Source organism: Pectinophora gossypiella, chromosome 8, assembly GCF_024362695.1.
Source record: "Pectinophora gossypiella chromosome 8, ilPecGoss1.1, whole genome shotgun sequence".
Lineage (NCBI taxonomy): Eukaryota > Metazoa > Arthropoda > Insecta > Lepidoptera > Gelechiidae > Pectinophora > Pectinophora gossypiella.
The window spans coordinates 7,877,711-7,902,698 of record NC_065411.1 but is presented as its reverse complement, the minus strand read 5'-3'; the positions used below and the strand labels follow the sequence as shown (position 1 = coordinate 7,902,698).

Here is a 24,988-nt window from a genome sequence, read left to right as displayed (position 1 = left end):
TGTAAAATAAAGTGTAGTAAGTTATAACCGTTATATAACTGTTATTTGCATTTTTTTACTAGCGTATCTATAACAATAGTTATAAGCAATAGAAACAGCGCTATATAATTATATCAGCCGGTACTTTTGTTTGTTCCAAGAATTGTACGAGAAAAGCGCCCATTACAAATGGCGCGAAAATATAATAAATGTTTTGTTTTGTCGGTCGGTGCGGTGACGGACGTGCGTGTAAACGAATGATAAAGAAATTGTTTTGGTGCTAGTATTATTCTGCTGAAATATGGATGTAAATAAGGTTTTCACGAAAATTAAAGAACTGGGCCATGTTAATAATAAACGTGACGAGTTACGGGAATACTGCAAATTGAAGATTGATCATGTAAACATTTGTGGTGTACATACTCTCAGTATACATTTCCAGTTTATATCTTTATTCCAAGTCTAAAATTTTATTTCAGATTGTGAAATTTTTGCCGAGGCGTATATTGGACAGCGATGGCGGAGATTTATTGGACTGTATATTCAATGGACTGCCGGATAACCCCACAAATTCCAAGAGCAAGGCCAAGGTCCACTCCTTTACAAACTCTTAATCATCAAAACGCGCTTGATTTATTTGCGTTTTCGCAGCATTTCTTGTTGCTATTATTGTTTGACAATATTATAGTATTTACTCCTTATTTTTACATGTAGAAAAGCAATATATTAAAAATTTCAGATAGTGGACATAGTTCTACAAGTGATGAGAAGGGAATCAACGTCACTGACACATTGTGGAGATGTGATAAGCAGACTGTGTCTGGAATTGTCACGACTGTTGCCAGTAGATCTGGTCCGTTGGTGCAATGACACCGTTCAGTCTATTGTGGATGACAGTGATGTTAACATGATGTAGGTAACAATGTATCAATTATTTTATTGTTTACCTTACTGAACCTTTCTTTATATTATTTTCTATTACTTTCCCTATCTTTGCCAAATCCTTAAAAAGAACCCTTCATCTGCAATACTTATTGTAAATGTCCTTTTTTCAATGTTCTAAAACCTTGGAGAGTTAAGATTGTACCTATTTTAATTTATATCTACTACCATCATAATACTTATTTTCTTTGATTTCCTCTCATTGAAGAACCAATTATACTAAAATTTTGAACAATATAAATATTGTTACATTTAAAAAATATTCTATTGAAATAAAGTGCCAAGTTCCTGTGAATATCAAGTCACTTTAAATAATTAACATTATTTTAATTATATTGTATTGTTTACTTTATAAGTCATATTGGTGGCCAAGTAGCTAGGCTACCTACACTTCTCATCAAAAAAATCGAAACACTTCCGTTTTCATTGTTTCTGTCCGAATTTAACACAAAAAAGAATTCATACGATGAAAAAAAATACATAAATGTATAGCTGGCAGTTTGGCCATTACAGTAATAAGCGAAAATTCTAAATTCAAAATTAGAATTTCATTTGTTTATCTTATAAACGAAATGAATCACTGTTTTGAGACAAATGTGTGTTTAGGGTTGGAGTACATTTAGCGTTTAAAAACTAAAAATTGGCGCCTATCCTTAAACTTTTTGTTTTTTATTTCAATACTGTGACTTTGGGACGTCTGAAAAAAGGTTTTTTTTCTAAAACGTATGGATACTTCGCCCACAGAAGCCGCCCAAGTTGTGGCATTGCTGGATTCTGGCCTTAGTCAGCGTGTTGTGGCTGCAAGACTGCATCTAAGCCTGTCATCTGTTCATAGAGTCTATAAACGTTATCGGGAGACTGGTTTGTTCACGCGCCGTTCAGGATCTGGCAGGAATCGGGTCACTTCTGAGCGAGATGATCGATTTATTGTAACAACTTCTTTAAGAAATCGACGCCTTAACGCTTTTCAACTGCAGCAGCGGCGTCGTGTTGTACGAAGGGTGGCTGTAAGTGACTCTACAATTAGAAGAAGGTTGAAGGATCGTGGACTGGTACCGCATAAGCCAGCAAATGGGCCGAAATTAACTGCAGACCATCGAAGAGCGCGCCTTAACTTTGCACGTGAGCACCTAAATTGGTCATACCTACAGTGGAGCAAAGTTCTCTTTTCTGATGAGTGTAAAATTATGCTGTATGGTAACGACGGAAGGAACAAGGTCTACAGAAGAGACGGAGAACGCTATGCACAATGCTGCATTGAAGAAAAGGTCAGCTATGGTGGCGGTTCGTGGACGGTTTGGGGAGGAATCAGCGCCGACGGTAAGACAGAGCTTGCTTTCGTGTCTGGGCCACGTCTGCCTGCACTAAACTGTCATCGGTACGTCGAAGAGTGTCTCGAGCCTCATGTGATGCCCTATGCACATTTTATTGGCAACGACTTCATATTCATGCACGACAATGCTAGGGCTCACACCGCGGGCGTCGTACGAGATTATCTTAACGAAGTCGATATCTCTATTATGGAATGGCCAGCAAGAAGCCCGGACATGAATCCCATTGAACATCTGTGAGATGAATTAAAGAGACGAATTCGAGCAAGAGATCCTGCCCCAGAAACACTTAGCCAGCTGCAAGATGCAATCCAAGAGGAATGGGACAATATACCACAGCATGTGATCGTGACTCTCATCCGATCGATGAAGAACCGTATGGAAGCAGTAATTAGAGCTTGGGGAGGGAATACAAGTTATTAAATTAACGTTTTTTAGCTTTTTTTTTCATTTACGTGTGTTGTTTTATCCATTTCCTTTATACTCCACACGGAATAAAAATGACTCATTTAACAAAATACGAAACCTATGAAAAATTCATTTAAATTTAGAACATTAACATTAAGATTTGATAAGCTCATATTACTCACTATTAAACGACATTTAACATTTATTCCTAAATGTACACATTTTTCTGATAATCCTGACAAAACGTAAACTTGCAAGGTGTTTCGATTTTTTTGATGAGAAGTGTATATAGTTTATATAATTTTATAAAGGTTAAGGTTTTAAGAACCAGTGCTTTTAAAATCCAAACTCCCATTGTTTAACTATTGTGTCTGTAAATTAGGGCAATAGGAGGTTATGCTTATTTAGATTTAAAATTATTGATAAGTTTTTAACACCTGCAGTATGGCTTATAATAATTTCCTCTCACCTAGTTGGAAGGATGTCCTCCCAGAGTGCCTGAGTGCATTGTCATCGGAGTCCTCAATAACCCACTGCGGCACAGATATGCCGGTGGAGGATTACAAGGAGCAATGTGTCCGCACCCTGTGTCAGTGTCGCTGGAAGGAAAGGCAGTTAGTGCCGCTTGCTACTATGTTCAAGTGAGTTAATCATTAAAATTCAAAGAAATCTTAGAATGAAAGTGAGGTTAAAAAAAAGGTTGCCTGGTAGAAATTGCTGTTTAGCAATAAGGCCGCCTATTGTTGTTGTTGTATGTTGTTATTCGTATGTTTATGTCCTTTGTATGTTGTTGTGTAATAAAGTATTATTTATTGATTGAAAGTAGTAGACAGTATACAAAATACCTTGTAGTCATTATTGTTGACTAACAACTAACAGAGTTCTTAAGATATAGATATTGCTGTCACTGCACCTGTGTCTGATAATTAATAATGAATGAATGTTGAAATAATACATTCTAGTTCCAATAGATGGCTTAACTCTCTGTATTGGATTGGACGTTTTATGAATACTCCATTGATATAATTAGACCTACTCATAAAACATACATTTAAGTATTGCATATTATTATTATCAGCTTACGCCATGTACGCGACTTCACAAGCGTGGACTTCCGTTATCGCGGTGCAGAAAGAAAATCATGTTCGTCCTTCCGGAAGTACTCTGTCGCTTTTTTTTTCTTTGTCATACTGTAGGAATGTTCAAGTATTGGTGGATTTCATTTACTATGGCTTTGAGCACACCATTCTGATATCTATGCAGTATCTCTGTGTACTGTGTTGGAGTTTTTCGCGGTTTCCCATGACTGGATCTATTTATGTGACAATTTTTGATTGGTATAAGTACCGTAGATAAAGCGCGTCATACAAATTACGTCGCCTTACCATCTGTAGCACGTGGTGTTTAGTAACCAGTGATGTGTCGTTGCCGGGAATGTCCCCAAAGTGGGAATTCCCATTGTAAAAACTCTTTAATAGTAAGGACATTGCTGCTTTTTCAAATTGTTCCTTATTGTACTCTGGTCTTTCTACCCAAAGGTTAGGTAATAGAAGTAGTTTTACGCCTTTTTACTGCCGGGAATATTCTCAAAGTGGGAAAATCCCCGGGAAATGCATTTCACTGTTCGTAACGCGGTTGGTTTATACAAATCCACATGTTGCCAGTTCGTCGCCTAATCGGAATGACGGAGCATGCATCGCTATTTCTGCTCTAACTTTTCGTTCCACTTTTTGAGCACTCATGTTCTTTCTACGGTACTTACATATCAATGCAATTTTCATATAAATCTAATTTGTAATATAAGTAGATTTGCTTTAACCTTGCAGGGACCTACAGCTGCCGCGCGAAGATCACAAGCAGGTGGTCAACAAGCTGTGCAGCTACGTCAACGACCTCCCACCAGAGACGTTACCTCCGCTCGTTCACCAACTGCTGAAACTATGCAAGAGCTATCATGTGGAGATAGTGCTGTCGCATGTCAGCCACTACTTCAGCGTGCGACTGTACAGCAAGCTGGAGCCTCCGCCCCCGGACTCCGAGTCTACCACCATGGACATTGATGATATTGGTAACTTCTTCTATCATGTGGGTTATGAGGATTACCAACCTCAACAACACTGGTGTCTGTCAGGCAGGGTTATCATTGAGCCGCCAAAGGCCCCTAATATGACTCGTGTAACGACTACGTATTTAGATCAGTAAGTACTAACAGGGAACAACGGCTTATGCCTTCCGATACACGGATCATCTTACTTTCGGACGATCGCGGGATCCGATATTCGTAACTAATGAATGACACTATAATATATAGGACAGTAGATCTGTGCTTAAACCTCCAAAAAATAATAGCTGATGTTAAATTTATGGGTGTTTGTTTATTTCTATACTGGATGGAGTATAGAACAAGGTATAGGAGCAAGGTATACAAGGTGTAGGAGTATAGAACAGAATGTTCAGCTGGTTAATGTCTGTTTGTCGTAAAAATCCACTGAGGGATCGATCGTATCCTTTTTGGTGGAATATCTACGGGTTGATAACCTGTGCCCCAAGGTGTATATCCATTTTTGGCCCAATCTGACAGGAATTTCGGGCGTGAATTGTATCTGAATGTATTTAAAGTTCTGCTTGCCTTTTTCTGAAGATGTTGACAGGTCTGGGTTTTACAGATGCCACTATTACTCTAAACCTTAAACATACAACCTTAAAGCCGAATCCAGCCAAAAGCCTGTCAGTATAAACATTCCCTGTCAATTGCTTCCAGTCCAACACAGCCCAGAAGAACTTAGCCGTTGTCTGTCCACCTGCCTGTACCACATGTCGTCTGGCGCGGCCGAGCCAGACACCATGCGGCGACACATCAAGGCCTGGCCGAAGACACAGCTGCTGAGGAACCCCTTCCTCATAGACCTGGCACTTGCGCTATCTGATAAGGGCGCCGATTTGAGGACCGTTTGTTTGGATGTAAGTACGGAATAGATATGTAATTCACATACACTTCTCAAGCGGGGAGTGTCGGTTCGAACCTACCGGATTTGCTTCAAAGAGGTATTAACTTATCTTAAGTGCAGTTTTCACTAACAAAATTGGCTCGATCATTATAAACGGCGATACGGCCAGCCTTGTCGCGACGACTCTTTTACACTTGTGTATATCTATAATTATGTATATATAGATAATCAAAGAATTATGAATCTGTTGTAGGGATGTGAATGCACACATACTAGACTGACGTCGCGAATACCAGTCAGTATGTGTAGATAGGATGTAACTCTTACTCACTCATAGGTTCCTATGTCAGTGATCAGATCCTCAATATGGCTTTCCTTGCACCTTTCCTTTCACCTCATGGATACGGATTACTTCTCCATCTGTAAGTTTAAGAAACATAAATGAACTACTGATTGGTGATACAACTACCACCTACTTGGTGACACATCACCCTGCAGAATGTAAGCTTATCTCTCTTAATGACTCTGGCTGAACACCAGCGTATGTGATCTTATTAGTTACTCTTAGGTATTACTTTATGTCAGTTAATTGCCCTTTTATACATGACCCTTTCAATGGTGTGCTTATCAGCACTTAGTTAGCCGAGTAAGACTTATTCATTAGTGTGCATGCCAGCACTTGGGTGGCCAAGAAGGCCCTATTCATCAGTGTGCCCGCCAGCACTTGGGTGGCCAAGAAAGCCTCTTATAACAGTGTGCACGCCAGCACTTAGGTGGTCAAGGAAGACCTCTTCAACGGTGTGCACGCCAGCACTTAGGTGGCCAAGAAAGCCTCTTATAACAGTGTGCACGCCAGCACTTAGGTGGTCAAGGAAGACCTCTTCAACGTTGTGCACGCCAGCACTTAGGTGGCCAAGAAAGCCTCTTATAACAGTGTGCACGCCAGCACTTACATGGCCAAGAAAGCCTCTCATAACAGTGTGCACGCCAGCACTTACATGGCCAAGAAAGCCTCTCATAACAGTGTGCACGCCAGCACTTACGTGGCCAAGAAAGCCTCTCATAACAGTGTGCACGCCAGCACTTACATGGCCAAGAAAGCCTCTCATAACAGTGTGCACGCCAGCACTTACGTGGCCAAGAAAGCCTCTCATAACAGTGTGCCCGCCAGCACTTACATGGCCAAGAAAGCCTCTCATAACAGTGTGCACGCCAGCACTTACGTGGCCAAGAAAGCCTCTCATAACAGTGTGCACGCCAGCACTTACATGGCCAAGAAAGCCTCTCATAACAGTGTGCACGCCAGCACTTACGTGGCCAAGAAAGCCTCTCATAACAGTGTGCACGCCAGCACTTACGTGGCCAAGAAAGCCTCTCATAACAGTGTGCACGCCAGCACTTACATGGCCAAGAAAGCCTCTACATTTGGTGCACCATACTCTTAGATGCAACCTGGCCAGGAAATACTTCTTTGATTGCGGGCTACTCATTTGGACAACGGTAGCCAAGGAAGGCTTCTACAATTGCAAGCTATGCATACAGACAACGTCTTCAATTGTGGGCATTACTTATTGATGCCCCCTAAAGAGTACTCATCTATCTTTACAAGTCGCATTGCCGGCCGGCCATTTTAAACACAAGTTATTTTATTAAACAGAATTTGGCATCATCGTTAGTACAATTATAGTCAAATTAATAAAAGGGAGTTATATCACCACTACGTAGCTTTAGTAACAGCATCAGCGGGACTTTCTGCACTTTTTCACTCATATAAAAGTTAAACTCACTTTAACTACTTTCTTAGAAAACAAGCTTGTCAAGACAAGATTTAAGACATAGACAAGATTCACTTACTGATAGAAAAATTAGCGGGCTTCCGTTTCGGTGTTGCTACTTGTGACATTCCATATTTAGAATCGTGACTCATCGTCACGACACTCCCGACGAACGGAGAATTTGAGGGACATCGTGACGGCGTCAAACAGCCTTCGTCACGACAAGCCTATCACGTTGGTCTAACAGACACCTCAGTGACCTGTGGGTACTTAGTTCACCTTGCGATTGATGTACCTCTGACTACCCCAATTGGGATATAGTCGTATGCTTATGGTATGTTATCTCACAAACACTATGCTAGTGCTACAGCGTGGAGCCAACCATAACTTTGATCCCTACGTACTAAAGCGGGGCCTGCACGGGTTCCGTTATACGTGTCGCGATAGATACCTTGAGTTTCGATCAATAGTCGCAGTGGAAGCTATCTACTAGTAGATAAATATCGTACGGATATTGGTCGTATCGGAGCCCGTGATATCCGTGTCGCTTCTCACGCGACAGTGCAGACCCCAGCATGCGTGAGTTTATGTATGTGTTGTATTGATATTGAAGGTGGTAAAATCAGCTATAGAGCAGCGAGTATCGGACGAGCTGCGCAGCAAGGAGTCTGCGTGGGCGCGGTCCGTGCTGCCGCCCGACGTCGACGTGGCCACTCTACTCAAAGTGCTCACCACGGAGAGGTCAGTTAAAGCAATTTCTTTCAAGCAATCACTTCCAGAAAATAACCAATTACAAGACTTGTATACGGGTTGGGAATATGCTTATATACATACAGGTCCTAGTGACACTATAACGCATATTGGGAATTTTCCGCCGTAAAACTCATGATTTTTTTTTCATTTTTATGTTTATTTCCAATTGCATGCTTTTGCGATGGAATATTCCACTTTATATTGATTAAATCAGAATCATGAGCTGAATGATCCCCCGTGGGTACGGTGTAACTTACACCCCGTACAAGTATCTACAGGTAGCCATACAAGTGCGTGATTATTATTAGACAAGGGGTATGATTCAGACCATGATTGTGAGGTATTATTAAGCGGAATTCTCTGTCGGAAAATTCTTTTCAGTTCCATACTTTTGCAACGGAAAATTCCACTCAGAATAATGGTCTGAATCATCCCTGAAAGTTTTCGTTACGATTTCACGAGCACCCTGTATATAAATGATTGTTTGATGTAGCGCGAACCACCGCCAGCTGACAGTGATGGGTCTGATCAGCCTGGCGTTCTGCCTGCTAGCGGTTCCTTCCTCTCGGCCTACGTCAATACAGTGCTGGTCCCTGGGCAAGTTGATCCTGGCTCGACTCAGCAAGTCCCAGCGGGAGACGGCGCCGCTCATACTAACGCGCCTGTGTGACCGCCTCACCGCTAACGTCCAACACCACCAGTATGTAGGTATGTAGTAGTAGGTACACGCTAAATGTTAATATCACATGTAGAATTAAGGATATAATACGTATAGGCGTGGAGTAACTAATATACTACGTAAAACAGAAGGCCTCTCGCCGGGCCGCGGGAGGCCCGTGTTGCTTTAGTGCTTGTTCACGTTGACTCTCGAGCGCGGTGGCGGGCGCGGTCACGAAATATCAAACATATGTATACGAAACGCACGTGCGGTCCAAGTAATTATGCTCGCCATAAGAAAAAGTTACCGCGAAAGCGCCCAGTGGCGAGAATTTGTACTAACATAACTGTCAAAGTGCTCATAAGACACACTGTCACTAGATGACACTTATTTCCAAATGCAAGTTTATACAGCTAGCGACATCTAGTTACTCCATGGCATAGTAATATACTACGGTCCCTATCCAAACTACGAAAAACAGCGCCAGTGGCGAGCATTAGTACTACATCTAAAATGTATGGCCTTCCTGCACAAATATACATATTTCTTATATTTAGTGTTTTGTCTGAAATCTTGATATTTTATTTCAAAAAAATTCTACATTTGTAGCTAACTAAAGCGACACCGACGGCTTTTGACGACTAGTCACCGGCTATGATATTGGTCGTCTATGGCGCATCTGTATCTTTACTAATTTGGTAGTACCCTAGATCAAAGATAAAATATGAAGATCTGATTACTAAATACAGACTTATATTTGAATTTTAAACTTGTTTATGAATTTTAATCAAGAAAATTTAATAATAAGTCCCAAAATTTTATCACAATTCCATAGTAATTTCCTGTTTTGACCTTTAGTAAAAAGTAACTTATTTAAATTGAATAGAATAACGAATAATGCTACGTATAGAACGGCAATTCTCCGCTCCCCACCAGCGGCTGAGCTAGGTTTACCTCACCCCCCCTCGATCTTACTTTAGTCTTCAATCGTATGGGCGTCAGACGTCCATCACACACAGACACGTCAATGTGCAGTGTCTGTGTAAAACAGGTTACTCCTATATAGCAATGCTTTGGCGGCTGCATAGATTTCTTTTTGATTATATTAGACTGGGTTTGATGTCTACCTTGGCATTTTTGTCTGAGGTTTTTGTATGAAGTGTCTGGGGTGTGCTATTACGTTTCTTTCCATGCAGAATGCCTGCACGTTCTCTGCGCCCTGACGCCTCTATCCTTGGAGCGTTGCCCGGCGCTGTGCACCATACTAGAGAGCTGCCAGCCCGCCCCGGGCGACTACAGGTCCGCGGCCGCGGTGCTCGACGCCGTGCATCCGCTCATCAACTTCAGCACCCGGGTGCGAGATGTCCTCGTCATGGCTTGCCGGAAGGGGCTATATTCCAGGTAACATACACAACGTACATAAACTCACGACTATATCCCAATGGGGTAGTCAGAAGTACATCCATCTTAAGATGAACTAATTACCCACACCTCACCGAGCTTTCTGTTAGACCAATGTGGTAAGTGGGAGGTGGTAGTGAACGGAAAAAAATCAATTTGAGGCAAGGGTTTGACACTAATGTCATTAACTTTCACTTATGCAGTCCTTAACGGTCGCGCGTTCTCAAGTATTTTCTATGGAAGATTATGTACTTTCCATTGGAGTCAACTTGACTCCTCCTTGGAATGGGACACTCTTAATTATTTATTTACTTTTAGGTAGTATAGCGTCGAAATGATGCTTCTATGTCGCGGTTTTCTTAGTTTTAAGCTCCGTGCCTACAGCGTCAAGTTGACTCGAACGAATTACAGTAAACTCATTATCTCCATAACCATATTCTATTTTCACGTAGTCCGCTTAGCTAATTTAAAGATATGACAGGTCCGGTTTTAACCGGTTATGAGTGGTATATTAATATAAAAAACTTGTCAATTTTGTTCGCAGGGACTCGACCCACCGCTGCCTTGCCCTGTCGGGGTTCCTGACAGTGCTGCGCGTAGTGAAGCTGCCCCGCACGTGGTCGTCCACCGAGAGCTCGTGCAGCGAGCAGTACAGCGCGCACTCCTACCTCACGCAGGTCGACGTGCACGCCTCGCACAGCGGCAGCCAGTTAGTAACGTTACCTATATTGGCGCTCAATCTGGCGGACAACTGCTTTATAATTACTACCGGCTTTCAGCTTACATGAGTGCAAGAAAAAGATAGCAGTAATTTCAGAATACTCACACACACACACACTTTATTTGATATCACAAAAATCACTTTGTGATCCCTAGTTTGGTTAGGACATTACAGGCTGACCACCTGATTGTCCAAAAGTAAGATGATTCGTGCTTCGGAAGGCACGTTTAGCCGTTGGTCCCAGTTACTTATTTACTGATGTAAATGAGTAATCGTTACATGAGCCATGTCTGGGGCCTATGGCGGCTCAATCATCCTTGACACCAGGGTTGATCAGCCTGGTATTCCACCTCATAACCCACACGATAAGAAGTTTTGATATCTGATTAGATACTTTTTTAGTGTAGTTTGTATGGAAATACTGTTAAACGCTCACTCATTGTTACGTAATTAATAATTCAAATTCGAAAATAAAATAAATAAAAGAGATTTCTTTTTGATTATATTAAGCTTTTATGTCTACATTAGCTCTTTATGATTAATCTTTGACCCAGTCAAATACCCAATTGTTTCAGGGTAGTGTCGCGTGTTCGTAACGAAGCGATGTGTATGGAGCTGGTGTCCATGTTGAGGAGATGCTTAGTGCAAGATGCAGCCGTCAAAGAATTGCTATATAGGAGTAAGTACAAGTAATCATATGTTACGAACAGTGGGTCGAAGATGGCCAAATCAAAACAAAAGTACAAGTAAGAAAAAGTAAAAGTAAGTAGTATTTGTACAAATGTACAAATGGATCTATTTTTACAGAGTAACACCTTGTTATTGTGCTCAAAATGGAATGACGGTTACGGACAGTTTTTTTAACACCAATCAGATATCAACCCCACCTTACTTACTTTTTGAATCATAACAATGTCCCATATTATATTTTTAATTGTAACCCGAGCTAATATTACTACTTATATTTTCATTAATCGAATTAAGTAATTAAAGTAAATAATTAATGTATGACAATCCAAATAAAATAGGTAATTAACTAAATGTATAAAATAATGATCATGTCCGGGCAGTGGCGCTGGCGTCGGTGGCAAAAGTCGGTAACACATAATAAGCGTAAGGGCCTGTCTCACAACTCAGCACTATGTATAATTATTATTATTTTTTTGTTAATTAGTGTTAAGTATGCCGAATAAATATTTTCTTTCTTTCTTTCTATAAGCGTCGTTGGTTGTGGGCCTGCCCACCCCAGGGATAACAGACGTGGTTTTATATATAAACGTTTATCGGAGTAGAGTCACGCACTGATTTTAACGATTCATTTATTGACTTTTCTTATTTAGTACGAACTTTGTGTTCATAATATGACGGACTTTCCAGGCTACGTTCACCAAAAACAATATAGATGGCGTTGAACAGCTTTAAAGAGATAATTACCATTTTTCTCGGTACTCGGGTACATAATAGTATTTTTTCTACTCCTCTACTTTAATCTGGCATTTAAATAACCAAAAAGTCTAATATAAGTACATACATAATTAAACTCTTTGAAAAAGTGTACGCTCTATGGCCTATAAAAGCATTGTTTACAAAGTGTAACTGTACTATAATGTCGCCAAAAAAGCATTGTTGTTGTTTTTTTTTTTTGACCTGGAAACTGGCACCTTTACTTTGTTTGGTGCCATAGATATACTATAAAAAAAAAGTATACATTTGCCGCCATTTTCCCGCGCGTTGGAAAATAAATTGGAAAATTTTTGTGTTTCGTTTAAAATTACGTCGTCGTAGAAAAAGTATTGTATGCAACGTTGTATAACTAGGTCAAAAAATGCTCGTGGCGTCTCTTATTGCGATGTTCGCCAAGGCTCACATCGCAACTCACGCCACTCGCATTTTTTGACCCTTCTTATACAACTGTTGCATAAAATACTATTACGCAACAGTTGTATAAGAAGGGTCAAATGTATACTTTTTTTTATAGTATATCTATGGCACCAAACAAAGTAAAGGTGCCAGTTTCCAGGTCAAAAAAAAAAAAACAACAACAATGCTTTTTTGGCGACATTATAGTACAGTTACACTTTGTAAACAATGCTTTTATAGGCCATAGAGCGTACACTTTTTCAAAGAGTTTAATTATGTATGTACTTATATTAGACTTTTTGGTTATTTAAATGCCAGATTAAAGTAGAGGAGTAGAAAAATAATATTCTATAATACAATGTAATGGCTGAAGCATAACATAAAACATAACATAACCAGCCTATATACCAGTCCCACTGCTGGGCACAGGCCTCCCCTCAATCAACCGGAGGGCGTATGGAGCATACTCCACCACGCTGCTCCAATGCGGGTTGGAATGGCTGAAGCATAATTATATGAAAATAATTGTTGCTTGTTTGAATCACTTTATGTATAGAATTATGTTGCTACCTATATATCTTTATTTTGATCAGAATAATAATGGGTGGAAGATGTAATTGTCTTGATGTAATAAAAAGGGTCATCATTTATACCCAGAAACAAAGATCGACGCATATGTCTGTTATCTATGAAATTAGAAAGTTAAACCAAGGAAAATCTGTACTGCGCCATCTATATTGTGTTTGAGGAACATCTATCTCTATATCATTAGCATTATGTGAGCAACGATGGCCTAGCATAGCTGCTGATTGTGTAAGTCTCTTCTCCAGTCATTATTTATCTATATTTTTTTAGAAATCTACGATTGCACGAAGGACAAGCCGGTGCTCCACGAGGCAATATTAGAGCTGCTATACGAACATCTCAGCAAATACCTCCCAGAGACCGACTCGGACGGCTGTCTGTTGTTCGACAAATGTGTCCAGATCACGCCAATAACCGCCGCGTTGACTGTAAGTTTTGATATCTTATATATAGGCTATCAACAGCCTATAAAATATACAGCGTTACTTTTTATTTATATAGCATATTATTATTAAAAAAAAAATGACATCTCGAGCTCCTCCATGCTTCAGAAGGCACGTTAAGCCGTTGGTCCCGGCTGCATTAGCAGTCGTTAATAACCACCAATCCGCACTGGGCCCGCGTGATGGTTTAAGGCCCGATCTCCCTATCCATCCGTAGAGAAGGCCCGTGCCCCAGCAGTGGGAACGTTAATGGGCTGGTGATGATGAACATATTATCAAGCATTCAAAGCCTTTGATTCTAAACAACATTGCCCAAGAAGCCTAGTTTGAAATCAAAAATACGTTTTGGTCATTCTATAAAAAATAACAAATATATTTTACATATATAAAAAGAAATAATGAGAAGAAAATGAAATAAGGGTTTAAAATGCATAAAGTACAAGTTTCACGACCACGGTTAATTCCCATGTGCCAAAGACTTGCTTCTCCCGTTTGAGCGTCGGTTTGACCCTCGATACCAGACATTAGGTCCAGTTTTCACTAACACAGTTGGCTTGACCGCCGCTAGAGGGTATAAACAACAATGTATAATTTATTTTTTTGTTATTATAGCACTCACCTATGTTAAGGGAAACTCTTAAAGAGACAATTAAATTGAAAAAAAAAAAATCTGATTCAAATTATTTTTCGATTAAATTTTCTCTTTATAATTCATTTGTTTGTAGGAGCCCATATCCCGCCTGTTGTACGTAACCGCCCAGTTCGTGCAGCCAGTGGAGGAGGAAGACTTGGAGGACATCCTCGGCAGCCAGGGCGGCGACACCGGCAGCGCCTACCTCAAGAGCAAGCTCACCAGCGTCTTGGACAAGATGTGCCGAGCTGACTGCTTCACCAGGGTCAACATGGTAATATTCCATATTATTATCTAAATAGATAAACAACATCAAACATTAAAAAAACAAATTCTTAAACAAGACAAGACATAAAGTTAATATTTATTAATAGGTAGTTTTGGACGAAGCCTGTTGTGGTTTAATTTTTTTGTATTTTGACGAAGCTTGTGCGGATTTTATTATGTATGATTTCAATATGCTTTCCCTTTTTTTTAGTATGAATGTTGGTACTGACGAAGCCTGTGGTGGATTTACATTCTGTTTATTGTTTGTTATCTTGTTTGTTTTAATTAATTATTAACATCAAATATTAATGTATGTTTTTTCTTTTTTTTTCCCTACTGTTTTGTATTGTTACTGTGGCGTCCTCCAATAATAAATATTTTGTTTCTTTCTTAAAAAATATAAAAAATTGGCATTGATAAATGCTATCATACATACTATCTTTTCATAAGTTTTGTATTTTAATTCAATATGGTGGTATGGTTACCAAAAAAAAATCGGCACCCTTCTGTGGTGTGGTGTGTGCCCAGTGTTATCGTGTGCTGCAGTAAAAGAGACGATGATAAGATATGTGGGGAATCGAACCCAGGACTAGTAGTTTGAAGATTATGATGCCTAGACATTACACAGAAGAGGTTGGTTAGTCTTAATTTTAAATTCAACGCTTTATCACCTATAAATTGATTACAGGAAGACCCTGGACTAACAGACCTGACTCCAGAGTCGAAGGCCAAGAACTTGAAAGTGCAACAGATGATATCGTGCTATGAGGCGCTGGTGGCGCACCAGATAATGCAGTGGTCTACCACCAGTGACAACCCTGCGGCGCGAGTCTACGATCTGTTCAAAGCTTGCAACCATTTGTTGGAACAAACTAAGGTAGGTTGTTGTCGGATTTTCAAGCCTTTTTCAAGTAACTAAACTTGAATATTTGTATTTTTAGGTCTTCAGTGATCCTTCATATTCATTCTTATTTCAAATTATTAAATTAATTTGAAATTTCACTTATAGAAATAATTTAATACTTTAATAAGAAAGAAATGAGCGCTGAGCAATAGTCCTGCGCCCGCGAAGGTTTTGACCAATAACATAACATAAGCTCATGATTCCAATTGGGGTAGTCAGAGATACATCCATCGCAAGATGAACTTAGTATAGTACCCACACCTCACTGAGTTTTCTGTTAGACCAACCTGATAAGGTGGTGAGCCGTATTACCGTCTATAATGGTCGTGTGGAGGCTTTGACCGATGCAGCGAATGTTATCTACGTGGATAAAAGTCGTACAGTTATTGGTCGAAGCCTCGTATATACCCTGTGGAATTCGTGCCGCCTGTGCTGATGTACCGCTTTGTATTTTTATTTATGTATTGTAAAAAAAAATATCAATAACATTCTTCCGTACTTTCCCCCACAAAGGCACCACCAAAACTCGGCAAGAAAAGCAGCAAGTCCGCTCTAAACGAGACCAGAGAGACTGTCAAGTCGCAGAAGACTCAGAAGTCACAGAAGGAGAAAGGCAAAGCACCAACCAAAGTGTCCAATCTAGTGAAGGATAGAGCCGGTCCATTCAAAACGTTACCCTGCGTGTGGGACCTCAAGTTGTGTTTGAGAGTTTTGGAGCTGTTGTATAAGTAAGTTATATTTTTGATATCGACGCGGGTTACGAAGTGAGACAGACAGTCACTTCTATAAAAAACCGGACCTGTCAAATCTCCAGGTTAGGTTAAGTGGACCCCATGAATAACGGGATAACGCTAGGGCCACGAGATTCGACTTGATTTACTAAAGTTGTTACCTCTTTGACTTATTATTCAGCCGCCAAAGGCCCATGGGTGGGACATGGAGATATGGCTCACGAAACGACTACGCCCTTACTCCTCTAAGTAGTACTCAGGAAAAACGACGTAACATAATAACACATAATATAAGCTCACAACACGAGGACTCAGAGGTACATCCATCGTAAGGTGATCTAAGTACTCACACCTCATCGAATGACGTAACCTGCATTCCAAAGCATAGGATCATTTAATTTTTATTAGCTGTGAGAGATAACTCTGCAATATTGTATGATTCAGAACATTGCAAGATTGGAAACCGAATGGTTCGTCGTTTGGTTTATCCAACCTTAATTTTTTTCGTATTTATACAGTTAAATCTAAAACTATGGTATAAGAAAACCAGGCATGCTCAAAAGTGACAGCTAACATTTCAAGGTTAGCCCAGCTGACATCATCCCGCCTTGCGTTGCCATTTCTTAAAAAATAAATTACCAATGTTTTTTTTATTTACTTTGCAAGGCAATTTTTAACTTTTAGTAAATGTACTTACAGTTTTTATGATTTTTATATATGTGACAAGTAGTAGTAATTAAATACATTAGTCAGTAAATCACTTAAATAGTAATGAAATTAACGTCCTTGGAATATTGGAGATACCAATTTAATGGTAACACTTACGTCATCAATGGGCTAGCAATGGCCGCTTGTCATAGGATTGAGCATACCTGGTTTTCGTATACCATGTCTAAAACGTCATTTAAATTTCAATTGCTTCAGTGAAAACGTCCCGTGGTGTTCGCTAGAACATCGCAACTACCTACGTTCACGGCGCGACTTCCACCAATGGGCGCTGCGCTGTGTGACGTCATCGGTGGGCGCGCTCGCGGACCGGCGCAGTGCCAGGAGCGTGGCCGACATCGCCGCCGTGCTGTACGGCCGCGCCATCTGTCGGTGAGGCGAGGGACTATAACACACTTAACGCTATTAGTTGTTATCCGAAGTGAATGCTGTTTTTTTTGACGTGACTTATTGTAGATTTGCCGCAGATGGCATTAACTACTTGGCCGGACTAATGGGGAGCGTTGAAGTCTCTCACCAGGTACAACGTTTAAGACAACAGGCCAGAGGGTGCTCAGTTGGGCGCTCAGCTCAGGGCGTCGTCTGAAAGAAAAAATATTTGAAAGAATTAATCGACCCTAGTGAATCGATAGCGATAAGCGCTGATTGAGGGATATCGTCGACCACGCCGGTGGGGTCGGTATCGGGGTCCTGAAGTGATGTGAATGTTGTGTACATTAGGTATAAACACTAGATCAAGTCATTACATATTTTATGATTGATTTAATTTTGTTTACATGACATTTATTGAAACAATCTGTTGTACAGGTTCCAAGACATATGCGATTTCGACGATGTAACAGCTCTAGGTTGTATAGAGCTGTTCAAGGAATGTCTTACTCTGCTTTTCTCGACGCAGTTCTCTCTTAAGATGGAGAGTTTCCTCACTGTTATAAGTAAGTTGAAAATATCTTGTATTGGATTTTATATCAATACGTGTATCGGAGTCACGCACTAGTTTTAACGATGCAATGGTGCCCATTCGGGCGCACACGAACTTACCCTAATTCTAGTTTGACATCTTTTAAATTAATATCGTTCTTCACTTCACATGCAAAAAAGAGATGCAGCTAGTTTTAGTCCTCTCAGGTGAGTTAATATTAATTAGTGGTTGACTTTTCTGTTCTGTTATACATTCTTTGGCACACCACGGACACTCCGTACAAAAATCTCATTCTTATCGTGTGCCGTAAGTGCGAGGGAGACAGAAAGTTCGCGCGTTCCCCTTTACTCCTTAGCGGGTTACGGGCATTTAAGACTAATAAATAAGTCCCAGAGGAAGTGAGGTTGGTGCCCGATGCGAATTGGTGCGGGGCGGAGTTACTGTTCTATACGTAGTATTTATTAATTCTATGCCTTTGGGACAGTATGATTTCATTTCGCATTTCGAGGCGTAAAGCTAAGATATGTAACCCCTTGCCGGGGTCTGGTATACAATCAGGACCCTATTATATAAAGTTTTGTGTTTCCATAAAAAATAAGCTCACGACTATATCCGAACTGGGGTAGTCAGAGGTACATCCATCGCAAGATTGACTTAGTAAAGTAGCCACACCTTACCGATCTTTCTGTTAGACCAACGTGATAGGTGGTGAGTCTATACAATAATCATGTAGCCTACTGTGTGCTTGAGTTTTCACAAAGTATTTATTCCTATTTTCCAGCGGGTTTAACCGACAGTACAGCATCAGCCTGCATAGCAATAATATTACAGAAGATACATTTGGCGTTAATGCAGATTGAAGAAGAAAGTGTCGCTGAAGAACGGGACGCGATGGTGAAGAAACTGGTGACTGCTCTGGTGCAGACTGCTACGGTGGTGCTCGAGACTCCCTCGCCGCCCAGCCTGGAAACTACTTTAGTGAGTACTATATATAACACCAGAGAGCAGACTTACCAAGCTCTTGAATGGCAACCATCAATTAATCCACCAGCTGCTGTCGCTGTAGTCGAAATCGACTGTGAAGCATATATTAAGGGCTTCAATCTAAACATATTTCATAAAAATAGTTTTCTTGATATGAAGAGCTTAGATGGATATGATGAACCACATGAGAAACGGCTTCAAGCTGTCTTCTAATTACTTGGTGCTATGTCGGTTGTATTAGGAGTCATGGACGTAGGTTTATATTATGTATGTGCTCTAAAAAACTATATATTTCTGCCTAGCGTTATTCCGTTTTCACAGGATCCGCTTACTTAAAAGATGTAACAAGCAAAATGGCACCCACACATCGAGTTGCGGAAAACGATTCGCAATATACCAATACCAAACCTGAAGATTTGACAGGCCCGATTTTTTACAGAAGCGACTAAAAAGCAATAAGGAATTATTATTATTAAAGATTTCATTTCAATGACAAGTACCATTCATGGTTATAAGAAAAGAAAGACTTAAAACTTTTCGTAGTGGTTACGATGCAATAGACTTTTTTGCATAAAATGGTGCCACTTCGGGCGGATACAATCTTAACATATTTTTTATTTGACAGCGTTTGAATAAGCGCTGTCCTTCACTTCAGAAAGAGATGGAACTTTTTGTCCGTTAAAGAGTTGAGTTGGTGGTTGCTTGAATTGACACCGATGGCTTAGTAACTTGTTACTCTTCTTTGTCGTTTCGTGTCTACAGCATATCTTGAACTAAATAGAATCGATAAAAATTCTACTAAAAATATAGCATCATTGGTAGCCTTCATCATATTTTCCAGCGTATAGTTCTTTGGGTACGCTGGACACGACATGGGCTTGTTAGTCTACAGCTCTGTGTTAGGACGCCAAGTTCAAGTAACAGAACTGGCGAGCAGCATCGTGTGTGAAGGCTATAATATAATCATATATAAAAACTAGCCAAGTTGGACCTTAGGCTACAATATATTATCTTAAGTTATAAGAAGAAATTATATTTTATGTTGTTATAAATAAATTTCAGGAGTGTCCATTGAACTTGGCACGCATTTAGATCTCACTTCTTTTGTCGTTGAAGTCAACAACTAAGGCATATTGAACTTTTTGATGGGATATTGTATTTGATGAACCCTAAATCTACTCGTGGATGATAATTTCATACCATTATTGATGTTCGTTCCCAGATAATAACTAAACTGGAGGACTACGTGCGGTCGAGCAAGCAAGACTGCCTGTCCCTCATCCCGCCGCTGCTCACAGCTATGTACAGGGAGCAGAAGGAGACCATACTCTTGGACGATTTGCTCGTCAAATTGAGTACTTCTTTAGGAAGAATTGATGTAAGTTTTTTGAAATAAAATTCCAATAATTAAAGCACATAATAACGGGTTCTTACCGCGTTTAAATGGGGATATGAGACTCCCGATAAACGCGGTAAGAACCCGTTATTATGTGCTTTAATTATGATAATAACCGCGTAAACTTAAAACAATGTATAAAATTCCAAGTTTTTCCATTCGTAGTTCAAGTCGGATTGAAAGAAACACATACTACTTTTAATTTTTAATTAATGTTCGTTTCATCATCAGGAGGACGACACGTCAGCGGGCGGCGAGGACGCCAACATGTTCCCCTGCATAGACGCGGTACGCGGCCACGCGGCGCTGGCCCACGTGTGCGCCCACCTGGCCGCCCGCCACCGCTGCATAGAGCACCAGCTGCGACGCGCGCGGGACCTGGCCACCGCCACCGCCGTGGCCACCCACACGAACCACACTAGAATACATAAAGGTCAGCGACGCTAAAAAGGCTTTGAAGCAATTCATCCAAAAAGTTAGGCTCTTTGTCTATCTTAGAACTTCGTGTCAACAGTGGCTGCAACTTGCCTTTGATCATTTGTGGCTCTGCCCATCCTATTAGGGATAACAAACGGGAGTATATGTATCTAAAAAAAAAAAAATTTGCGCGTGAAATAAGTGGCCAGTGTCAACATGTCAAATAGCAAGCAATATTGCTTTTTTTAGATAAATTGGTTCAATGTTACCTGTTAACCCCCAAAACTTAAAAGTAAGAAGAGTCGGCACAGTGTGGCGTAATTACATAAGGCACATTCTTCATTCGAATCTACCAGATTTATAAAGCATACTCTAAATTAAGCTGTTTGTTTCTAAAGGTGCAGTAACACACGTTCACGGTGTATGAACCACATATGAGGCAATAAATTTGAAACTCATACGTGCATGTCCCATATGTGGGGCACATTTTTCATTGCCATAGTGTATCTATATACATAAAATCCAATGTGTTTATCGAAAAATAACAGTGCACGTGAGGGGTTTATACCTAATTTTCAGTTACACAGTGAACGTGTTAACAATATTTACAGCTTTTCTTGTTCAGCGTAGACATAACAAATCGATGACGTGTTCCGTTTTGTCACAGAACTATCGGAGCTGTATAAAGCGATAGTGGTGCAGCTGGGCGAGGTGACCAGCTGGACGAGCCGCGTGTGCAAGCTGCGGTGCTGCGTGGGCGCGGGCAGCGACCGCGTGCTGACCGCGGCCGTGCGGCTGTACGCGCTGCTGGCGGCGCTGGCGCGGCAGCTCGACCCTGCTACTGCGCAGCTCGCGCGGTACAATACAATACAATATAAATACACTTTATTGCACCAAAATAAAAATAAATAATTACAAAAAGTCTCTTAACTAAGTACATGGCAAATGGCGGCCTTATCGCTTAAAGCGATTTCTTCCAGACCCATACAACTAAATAATTATGATTACAATAACTTACCTTAACATAGTTTACCTATAATTGAAATAAGAACTAGGTACATATCCTTCCACGGGTCATTGATATTTCATTTAAATTCAAAGCATCTTTATTCAGTAGATAACATAGTTACACTTTGAATCGTCAACGTTGGAATTCGGACCACAGCCACAAATTAATATGGTCCTATTTATATAATTTTCGACACAATGTAAAAATCATATTTGTATAATTTTCGACACAATGTAAAAATCATATTTGTATAATTTTCGACACAATGTAAACTTGAACTTGAACTATTTTCTACACTCGTTAACATATAACGGATATCATCCTTTGATGCAAGGGGTTAATGTAAGTTAGAGTATAAATAAGATTATTTGCTCTTGGCTAGGCCCTCAGTTCAGCAAATAAATAAGCCCATATAATAAATAAATACTAACAATTTATTTAATAATGTTCCCCAGAATAGAACGTTTGCTCAAACTATGTGGCAAGAAGCTGTCTGTGGTGTGTGACAACCTGATCACGTACCTGGAGGCGTCCCAGCCGCAGCAGAGCGCCAACAAGGTGCTGCGCGACACCAAGCTGATCCCGCGGCTCGTGCTCGAGGCAGAGCTCTTCACCAAACACCTCATACTGCTCGCTAACAAGGCTAAGGTAACACAGAAATATACAGGGTGTTAGTGACATCGTAACGAATAATTAGGGCGATGATTCAAACCATGATTCTGAGTTTGTTTGTATACTCTTTATTGCTTTAAAATACAAAGGAAATAAAAATAGGAGTTAATATCAAGTGGAATTTTTAGTCGCAAAATTCACGATTTTTATTTAGTTTTTTTTTAATTGTTTCAAATTCTATACTTTTGCGATGGCAAATTTCGCTTGATATTAACTCAGAATAATGAGTTTAATCATCCTTCGTTACGATGTCACTTACACCCCGTACAAGTACATATAGGTAGCAATACAAGTAGGTATGGGTGTTAGTAACACCGTAACGAATACTGAGGGGGATGATTCAGACCATGATTCTGAGTCGATATCAAGTGAAATTTCCTGTCGGAAAATTTATGAAGTGTTGTTTTTATTATTTTCTGTTCCACTTGACATCAACTCAAAATTATAGTCTGAATAATCCCTCAAAAGTTTTCGTTACGATGTCACTAACACCCTGTATGTATATGTGTCAATGTAAGTCTATGTAGCGTCCAGAAATAATAAATGGTCTTTCATTCTTTCTTTCAAATATCATATCGAATTCATAAAACACATACATAAATAAACCACACATAACACAAGCTCACGACTATATCACATCCATCGCAAGATGTACTGAGTATCCAATGTCACCGAGCTTTCTGTTAAACCAAAGTGATAGGTTATAGTGATAGGCGAGCCGTATCGCCGTCTATAACGGGTAATCCAACTATGTTAGTGAAAATTGCACTTAAATAAATAACTCACTGGTGCAGGTCCGGTAGTCGGCTACATAAACCACCGAAACGAATAAAACAGAATGTCATAATATATTTTACAATACAATATAAAAACTTTATGACACAAACACGCAAGGAAATTTATAATTACAAAAAGGACACATATTATCTTTGACCTAGGACAGTACCCGAATACTGTCCTAGGTCAAAGATAATATGTGTCTTACTTTAATAATTTTAATTATCACTAATAACACTTGTTCGTTTACGCCTGTAGATCGACTACCAGCAATACTTGTCGTTGGGCACGGCCCGCGACTTCCGCATCAAGGCGCCCGTGCTACAGGAGGCGCTGCAAGCGCACCGCGACGACGTCAGGGATGATGGTGCGTACATACTTTACTTAGTTCATCGCTAATTTAAGAGCCACCCTCTTCTTGTCGGCGTAGCATTCTCCGTGCTATTTTTTTTAGAGAAAAATAGGTCAGTGGTTTCCCTCTTACCTTCTACCCAAACTTTATTTAGTTACTTTACACATATTCTTAAATGATAAAGTTCTGAGTTACTTTAAAATCAGTTTTCACTTTTTTCTGTATAGGTATGTAATTACGCGCTCTCACCCGGTATAAAACTTAAGACAACAGGCCTGAAGGTGCCCAGTTTGGCGCGATCTGCGGTCTCAGAGCGTCCTCAGATAAGATTCTCGATCCGACCGAGATATTCGACCACCGGCGGGGCCGGTATCGGGGTACTGAAGTGTTTGTTGTCGCAAGCGGATTGGCCGCTTCTATGGCTAGAGTAATCGGGTCGTTAGGATGGTATCAACTACACAGTCCGCATCAGCGTCATAGAATAAGGAATGATGCTACGTATAGAACGGCAACTTTCCGCTCCCCACTAGCGGCTGAGCTAGGTTTACCTCACTCCTTCAGTCTTACTTTAGTCTTCAATCGTATGGGCGTCAGATGTCACACATGCGCGCGTGTACAGTCATGAGCAATATCATGTACCCACTTTAGAACCCTGTCGAACTATCATATTTGACATTTAATGAGACTTACGGTTTGATTTGTCAAAAAAGTTAATGTGACATGGTTTCAAAGTGTATACATATTAATACTCGTGACCGTACGATAACGTCAATGTGTAGTGTCAGTGTAAAACGAAGTGTTTTGTATGAAGTGTCCGGGGTGTATCAGGGTGTTGTATGATATTTTATTCTCTTCCTTTTTAGATGGCCAAACAGACATAAATGATGCTGCCACGGAAATTATATCACCAGTAGCTAGTGAACATGAAGAGGAAGATGCTAACGATGAAGAAACTTCTAGAAGGAAGAGAAGAAGAGTGTCTTAGAAGTATTATGTTGTAGGTTTAGAAATTTGGCTGTTACGGAATAATTATTTTTCAATAAAACTTTGTATTAAACTATGATGTTTTTATTTCATACATAGACATGAGACACCCTTCACACGAAAACAGCAAACCAGCCTTCTTCATCAATCAGTGAAGGAATGTGATTCCAATAAAGGACAGTAATAACATAGTATAGCATCACGCTTGTATTTGCAAAGGGGTAGGTAGAAGTGTATAGCATTATTACACCCATCATATTTAAGTCCCATGTAATAGGAGGCGAGCCTATTGCCATTTACCGGGCACAAATCCTTGAAACCACGTGATATCAATTACGTATTTAAGAATAAAATAAATTTATTGCCAGTAACAAATTACATTTATGTTCTAAATATGAATTCAAAGTCGGAT

The 24,988-nt window shown here is 40.1% G+C and overlaps 2 protein-coding genes across 2 annotated transcripts; both read left to right on the top strand.

Annotated features, from left to right (window-relative positions):
* Positions 1–180: 180 nt before the first annotated feature.
* LOC126368842 (Fanconi anemia group I protein homolog) lies at positions 181–24,650 on the top strand. Its single transcript, XM_050013006.1, has 24 exons — positions 181–379; positions 459–569; positions 719–891; positions 3,134–3,301; positions 4,487–4,728; positions 5,422–5,621; positions 7,997–8,124; positions 8,630–8,844; positions 9,991–10,195; positions 10,740–10,904; positions 11,492–11,595; positions 13,632–13,789; positions 14,530–14,709; positions 15,391–15,579; positions 16,120–16,334; positions 17,262–17,435; positions 17,871–17,998; positions 18,767–18,963; positions 20,192–20,347; positions 20,597–20,798; positions 21,450–21,639; positions 22,247–22,439; positions 23,499–23,607; positions 24,456–24,650. The coding sequence occupies exons 1-24, from the start codon at positions 281–283 to the stop codon at positions 24,575–24,577; spliced, it is 4,023 nt and encodes a 1,340-aa protein (XP_049868963.1). The 5' UTR covers positions 181–280; the 3' UTR covers positions 24,578–24,650.
* Positions 6,027–7,246, top strand: LOC126368993 (histone H1.4-like). Its single transcript, XM_050013273.1, has 2 exons — positions 6,027–6,291; positions 6,517–7,246. Exon 2 carries the CDS (start codon positions 6,562–6,564, stop codon positions 7,051–7,053), a length of 492 nt encoding a protein of 163 aa, XP_049869230.1. The 5' UTR covers positions 6,027–6,291; positions 6,517–6,561; the 3' UTR covers positions 7,054–7,246.
* Positions 24,651–24,988: the final 338 nt, after the last annotated feature.

What these genes read in the sequence shown, in the direction of transcription:
- LOC126368842 (XM_050013006.1), top strand. Translation starts at nt 281, where the DNA reads ATGGATGTAAATAAGGTTTTCACGAAAATTAAAGAACTGGGCCATGTT. An exon ending in CCGCTTGCTACTATGTTCAA is followed by an intron (nt 3,302 to 4,486) that starts GTGAGTTAATCA and finishes TTAACCTTGCAG; the next exon opens with GGACCTACAGCTGCCGCGCG. An exon ending in CAATAACCGCCGCGTTGACT is followed by an intron (nt 13,790 to 14,529) that starts GTAAGTTTTGAT and finishes ATTTGTTTGTAG; the next exon opens with GAGCCCATATCCCGCCTGTT.
- LOC126368993 (XM_050013273.1), top strand. Translation starts at nt 6,562, where the DNA reads ATGGCCAAGAAAGCCTCTCATAACAGTGTGCACGCCAGCACTTACATG.